At 64.8% G+C, this 6989-nt stretch overlaps 1 protein-coding gene across 1 annotated transcript in view; it reads right to left on the bottom strand.

The window, feature by feature from the left end:
* ZBTB7B (zinc finger and BTB domain containing 7B) overlaps window positions 1-415 on the bottom strand; it is a 2260-nt gene extending 1845 nt beyond the window's left edge. The window contains exon 1 of the mRNA XM_017727869.1: window positions 7-415. Coding sequence (XP_017583358.1) covers window positions 7-406 — 400 coding nt within the window. The 5' untranslated portion in view covers window positions 407-415. The remainder of the gene's footprint in view (window positions 1-6) is intronic.
* Window positions 416-6989: the final 6574 nt, after the last annotated feature.

The raw sequence follows: 6989 nt of genomic DNA, 5'->3' as shown, positions 1-6989 counted from the left end.
CTGGGCCAGGTGCCTCCAGCCCACTGCCCTGCAGGATCTCCACACAGGCAGCAATGACACAGGGGATCTCCAGGAGCCGGGCAGCACGCAGCACCTCGCCCATGTTGGCGCTGCTGATGGTCAGCGTGGCTGTGTAAGCAAACTCCAGCAGCGCACCCAGTGCCTCTGGCCCCACAAAGTCCAGCTCACAGACCTCCTGCCCTGGCCCCGGCCCTGCAAAGAGCTTCTTGAAATAGCGGCTGGAGGCAGCCAGGACAGCACGGTGGGTGCGGTACTCCAGCCCCTGTGTCTTGATGGTGACGTCGCAGAGCAGCCCCAGCTGCCGTTGCTCGTTCAGGCAGCTTAGCAGCTCGCTGCTGTGCTCAGGGAAGGGGATGCCGATTAGGTCGTCCTCTGGGCTGGCCATCGTCCTCACCTGCAGGAAGGATAGGATGCTGCCTGACTGATACAGGAACAACCTGGGAGAGAGCACTTGGAAGAAACACTGCAGCTGGAGCATCGCTGTCACAAAGCCAGGGCACAAGGAACCCTCCATATACATGCTGGGTGGCACTGGGGTTTCAGCGGGACACTAAATTGGGGCAGGCTTGGGGCCCGCAGTCTGCCCTCAGTCCCCTCCATGCTGTGTCGAGGTTGGCGGGCACAGGCCCCCTGACAGGCCCCCTGCCACAGGCCCCCACGCTTCCTCCACTACCACCAGCACCCAGCCGCCCGCCCAGCCACAGCAAAGGGGGAAATCTCAGCGTGGTGCCTTTGAACAGCACCAAAGTGCAGCATTTCCTGTGCCAGCCCACCCACAATCCCCCCCCAGCCCACTGTCATGGCCAGGCGCAGCCACTGGCTCCCAGCAACCCATCCTGGGAACGAGGGCCTCACTGGCAGCAGGCACAGGTAGGCGGGCGAGTGCTGGGAAGAGCACCCTGAGGGCTGGGGGCCGCCCCATGGAGCCCAGCTGGGCTGGGAACAGGGGCCACACTTCCTGCCACGGCAGATTAGGATCAGCACCCGTGCCGCCGGTTCCTGCCCCCGCTCCTGGTCGGGACTGGGCCCCCTCCCTCCCCCTGTGCCCCAGCCCGGGGCCACTCCTCACCCAACCAAGCCCAGCCTGCGCCAGTCAGGCCTTTCCCACGCTGCAGCTGGCAGAGCTTGGCCTCAGCCCTAAACCCAGCACTGCTCGCACTCCCACTGTTGTCCCCATGGGGCACCACCAAGGACCCACATGTTCCTGTGGAGCCAGCACAGGTGGGAAGGGGGAGCCCATGACCCTCACAACCTGCAGGCAGGGTGCAGGCAGCAGTGGCAGTTCCAGGGCTGCAACCTGCCCTCTGACACCATGCCCAGCTATGGCCCTTGAGGCCAGCCAGGCTGCTGGGTGATACCGGCACTGCTGGGTGACAGTGGGATGGGAATCCAGCAACTGCAGCCTGGGGGAGGCAGAGGTGGGTACCACCTCTGGGTTGTGACTCTTGGTGCTGCCAGAGCTGTGCCATGCCAAGCCAAGCCATGGTGGACAGCGGCACGTGGCACTGGGCATCGCCAAGCCATGCCAGGCAACGCTGAGCCATGCCAGGCCCATCCACCCCAAACCCACCACACTGTGCCAAGCCACACTCTGCCGTCGGCAGGCAGGCGTGGGGGACGTGCCCCCTCTTGCCCATGGAGGGGCGGCGCGGCCGACGGCCCCCGGCACAGGGGCCCATCCCCAAGCCGGCCGCTCCCTGCGCTTGGGCGGCCGCCAGCTGGGGCTGCCTCGGCAGGCAGCTGGGAACGGCCCCGGAGCAACCGGCTGCGGAGCCGCCCCAGCCGCTGCCGAGCAGGCCCGACCGGCATGGCAGGCAGCAGCCGCCCCTGAAACTGGGAGCCAGGCAGTGCCGACCGCCTGGGATGCTGGCGCCAGCACCCATGGCCAAGCCCCCCTCCTTGGCAGGAGCCCATCCCACCACTGGTTGGGGTCCCCTCTGCCTGCTGAGGCGGGGGGGATCGGATTAGGGGTGATTAAACCATCAGGGCCCTGGGAGCCAACAGGCAGTGACAGCCCCCAGTGGGATTAGGCAGGATTAGCTGCAGGGGCAGGATTAAGATGGGGGGGCAAGTACCCCATGCCACAGCTTGGGCAGCTGGAGAGGGATGACAGGGATGTGGCACCTGCCAAGGGTGGCCCAAAGCCCCACAGACCCCCAGGACTGTTGCAGGCAATGGTCACAGGATAGGGTGGCACTGTGTCCTCCTTTCCAACACTGCCTCCCCCAGCGATGGCGCCAGGACAGCCTCCCTTCTGCCCTTGTCCCCACAGCACCTCCAGCCCCACAAGCTCTGGGCACAGAGCACTCACAAGACTGATGGCACCCACTGGGACGTGTCTGTGGAGGTGTCTGGGCGCAGGGCAGCAGCTGAGACCCTGTCATATCCCAGCGGGTGGGGGGGTGCTCTGAGGGATGGGCACAGCCACCAGCCTCACTATGTCACAGTGCAGGTGGACACAGCCTCAGTGCTGCCAATGCCGCAGAACCCACCAGCACAGGTCTGGCAAGGGAGTTGGGACCCCTGCGAGCAGCCACAGGACCCGATGCCAGCAGACATGGCTGCAGGGCTGGGGCAGGGTGGGGGCGAGGTGGCGGTGACAGGAGGGGGATTTTCCATCGCACTAAACCGCCTGTTACAGCTCCTTTGCTGACACCCCCACCCCCCCGCACATCCTCCTCACTGGAGCGAAGTCACATGCTGAGCGGGCGCTGCCGTCGAGGAGATCACCGCAGTGATAAGGAAATGGCGGAGGATGAGGTGTGAGGGGACTGGAGCCACCCCCGGCCCCCCAGCATTCCCTGGCTGGTGCTGGAGATGGTGGCTGGGAGGGAGCAGGTGGTGATGCCCATGTCCTCGCCATGCCAGAGCTTTCTCAGTGATGTCAATGCTGTGGCTGGGCACATCCCAGCTGCAGCAGCCAAATGGGACTGAGGAAAGGGGGAGTTGCTCCCCATGCTGAGCTGGCTCCCATGCAGGGCGGGTGGCAGCACGAACAATGCCTGCCCAGGTCACCCTGACATCCCTCTGCCAGCCCATGCTGCCTGGAACAACCATGGCCAGGCTCCACCCACCTGCCAGCTCCCTCCATCCTAGGGGTCCAGCCACCCAGCCAGAGCCACAGACACTGGGGTGGGGCCCCTGCAGCACCCATCCTGCATGGGGATAGGCTGCATCCCATGCCACCAAACTGGGATGGTGCCCTGGATGAGGGCAAAACGCCAGCCTGCGCTGAGCACTGGGCCATGGCTTGGGGACGGTGGGAGTTGTGAGGTGGAAAGGGGTGTCTGGGGGGGATCTCCCGAACTGTTCCCCCATGGGGAAGGAGGGCAGAGGTCCTGGGGAGTACAGTCCCCACCCTGGGCTGCTGCCAAGTACCCCTGCTTTCAGTCACAAGAGTCACAAATGCTGTCGAGGGACTTCACAGCCACATTGGGGAGAATGAGTCACCCAGGAAGGGGAGCGCAGCGCAGCGCAGCGTCGCCCTGGCCCCTCACCCTGTGGGGCCCCTCACCCTTTGGGAACGTGGACCCAGGAGTCCGGGCTGTGCAACTCCCCCACCCTGCTACTGCCCTGGCTGAAGCCGATGGGGAGCAGCAGTGGCCATGGTGCCGATGGCCACAGTGTGGAGGGTGGTGTGGCTGCAAGGCAGGGGCTTTGCAGTCCCTCTGCCTGCCCAGCAGGGAAGGTGGCGGCCGGGCTCTGGCTCAGCTGGTGACCCTACAGCAGGCACATGCTGGCGGTCCCACTGCTGGAGGGAGTGGGAAAGCAGCACTGCTCTTTGAAAGAAGAAAAGAACGAGCAGAGACAAAAGGAAATGGTTTGGAGATTAAAGAGGATAAACAGTCCCCCACCCCACAGCACTGAGAGTGAGCCCCATGGCACTGCTCAGACCCCCTGATACTGGCCAGCTCACCCACAGAGCTCCCAGGCACAGCCGTGTGCTGCGCAGCCATGGCACATTAGCCATCGGCACTGAAAAAGGGGTTGGGGCGCTGTGGCCCAGGACTGCCTCAGCGCCCAGCCGGCACTGCACCTGGGGCCCAGTGCCAGCCCGGTGTGATAGCTGCCATGGAGGCTGGGCACAGGCATCCCTGTCACAGTGGAGCAGGACTAGCGACGTTGCCAGAACCACTCCTGGCATCTGTGGCAGGGACAAGAAGCAAAGTCGCCATGCCGCCCACCCAGCCTGCTGGAACTGTGCTGGCATCCTGGCCCCCTCCTGCTGCCAAAACCTACCCCACTGCCACATCCAGCCGCCTGGCATTGCCACTGGGGGGTGTGGGCCCTGCTCTGCCAAACCAAAGTGACCCAGATCTTGCCACTCGTCCCTTCCCGTCCCATCCCGTCCCGTCCCGTCCCACCCCACCAGCAGCAAGGGTGGTGTAGGGCTCAGGCAACACCAACATCCCGCAGCCTGCTGGTGCCAAAGCAGCTGGCCCAGCTCTCCTAGTGCCCAGTGGTACCACACTGGGTCCCCACCACCCTGGCAACTTCCTCCACCATACCGGCCAGTGATGGCAGGGTGGGTGTGTAGCTCACCTGCCCTGGGTCCTGGCGTGGCTCAGCGCTGCGTCGAGGCCGGGCTGGCGGCCCGCGAGTGGCAGGGAGGGGAAGGCAGGGTGCTGTGTGAACTTGGCCCCGCTCCCCGCTGCACTTGAGCTCAGGATCCCACCTCAAAAGGAGTCGACGCCCACACCCCGGGTCACGCACCTCCCAGCCCCGCTTCCCAGAACACACACGGCATTAACCCTTTGCAGCCGGCACCGTGCAGTGGGCCGCCAACCCGGAACCGGGCAGGGGGCATCCCCTGGCCCAGTCCCACGGGAGAAAATTGCCAGCACTGCCAGGACAGGCACTCCGTACCATAAGTATGCCTTCCTCACCACTGGCATTGTCTCCAAGCTGTCTGCCCCTGCCCCCTGTGCCGAGGAATCATACAGGCCCTCACCTTCTCCTCCGCCCCAAGGCAGGGTGCTGGGTGCTCGCCACTGGCCGTGGCCAGCCTGGCCGAGCTGGGAGGGCGCCTGCGCTTGGTGGGAGCAGGGCTGGGCTCGGTGCAGCATGCTGCAGCCTGCCCGGCCAGCCCTGGAGCCACCCCCTGGTCCTATGGATTCCTGTCCTGCTCTACCCTTGGAGCAGGTTCCTGAGGTCCCATGGGGAATGTGGGAAGCAATGCCGGCCCAGCTGGACTATGCTGCCTGATCCCCTCCGCTCCTTGGGCAGGGGCACTCGTGGGCCCCCCAGCCAGGCTGCAGATTCACGCAATCCCCCCATAATTACACCCTCTGTGTCCCCAGCTAAACAGCAATTAGCAGCCTGGAGAGCGTGCCCCACACCCCACCACCAGTACCAGCACCCGCCCAGGCCACCCACGCCAGACTGGTCAGGGGCACCTGCACTGCAGCACCCTGGCATGGCCCTGGATAGGCTCCAGGCACCATGCTGGTGCCGTCTGTAGCAGGAGGCCAGGCAGAAAGGGGAAGAGCCCCACACCAGCTGGACAGCAACGGGCCTCTGGCCCAGCCCCAGCAATGCTCACAGAAAGAGCTGGGTTGTGCAAGAGCCCGTGGGCAGGCAGCAGAGAGGGCAGGTGGGCAGAGGGGCATCGCCAGCGTGCCCTCCATGGTATCCCACCTCTCCCATCACTGTGGACCATGTGCTGGGCAGGAGCCAGCTGTGGTACCACGGGTTGCCCAGTGCCTGGAGGGCAGGCAGCACACAGCCAGTGGCAGCAGGGGTGTGGGCAGCATTGCCCACCACACTGCCACAATGCTCCAGGCTGACCAGCTGCTCCAGTGGGGGGCACAAAAGAGGGCACAGCCCTGGACAGCGTCCGTGAGAGGAAGGGAGGGAGGACGGAAGGGAGGAGGGAGGGATGTGGCACCTGCTGCCAACCCTTCCCCTGCCCTTTGTTCCCCATAAAGGAGGGGAACGGCGCCAGTCCCCCCTGGCCCAGGTGTGCCAGGTGCTAAGGGCGGGAGATAAGGTGGGCGAGGCGGGCAGGGAGGGGCATGGCACAGCATGGGCACGCAGCCCTGAGTCAGGGTTCCTACTGGTGGCCAGGATGGGGTGAGTCACTGTGGCCCCCCCACCCTGGGGGTGTTGCAACCACCCAGGTGCTGGCCACAAACTGCTGCTTGCCTTGGCTGAGGGGCTGAGGGGCAACTTTCATCCATCCATCCATCCATCCATCCATCCATCCATTCTCCTCCAAGCTCTACCCTTGCCTTGGCCAGTGGCACCCTGACCAGTGTCACCAATGATGGGACATGGCCTCATCCCAGCTCCTCTTCCAACAGCAGGAAGGGCAACCCCATCTCCTGCATCACCTCCTGACAGAGAGCAGCAACCCGACCTGCCATGGCATGGGGTGCCATGGCCACACATCCCTCAGGACAGATGTGGCCTCTGTGTGTCACCTCTGGCCTTCCCAATGTGCCGAGGAGATGGCTGAGGCACAGGCAGGAACATGCAAGGGGGAAGGACAGATGGATGGATGGATGGATGGATGGATGGATGGAAGGAAGGAAGGAAGGAAGGAAGGTAGGTAGGTGGGGCAGCAGCAGAACAAGCCCCTCCCAGCCACCAGCCTGGGACAGGCAGGCTCACCTGCAACTGGGCCTGCTCACTAGTCCCAGGGTGAGCTGGCTCTGGAGTTGCTGGCCCTGCAGCACAGTCATGGGAACCCCTTGGAGGGCAGCCAGACCCCTTGGGTCCCACTGTGCTGCACAGCCCCAAGGGGGCCCCCCAGCTGGTGGCACCTCCTACTCAATATGCAGGGTTCATGTCCTCACAGCACCTCGGGGACTGAGCATCGCCAGTGGCACAGGCTGGGCCCCAATGCTCCATCCTGGCACCAGGGTGGTGCTGGTCCTGGTGGGGTCACCTGGCAAGGACAGTGCCAGCCCACAGCCCCCCCTCCACACCCTCCAAAATAGCCCGGCTTCAGCCCCCCACGCAGGTGC

This window comes from Corvus brachyrhynchos, unplaced genomic scaffold, assembly GCF_000691975.1.
Source record: "Corvus brachyrhynchos isolate BGI_N302 unplaced genomic scaffold, ASM69197v1 scaffold122, whole genome shotgun sequence".
Taxonomy (NCBI): Eukaryota; Metazoa; Chordata; class Aves; order Passeriformes; family Corvidae; genus Corvus; species Corvus brachyrhynchos.
The sequence above is the reverse complement of the archived record's forward strand: the minus strand, read 5'-3'. Positions and strand labels throughout refer to the sequence as shown.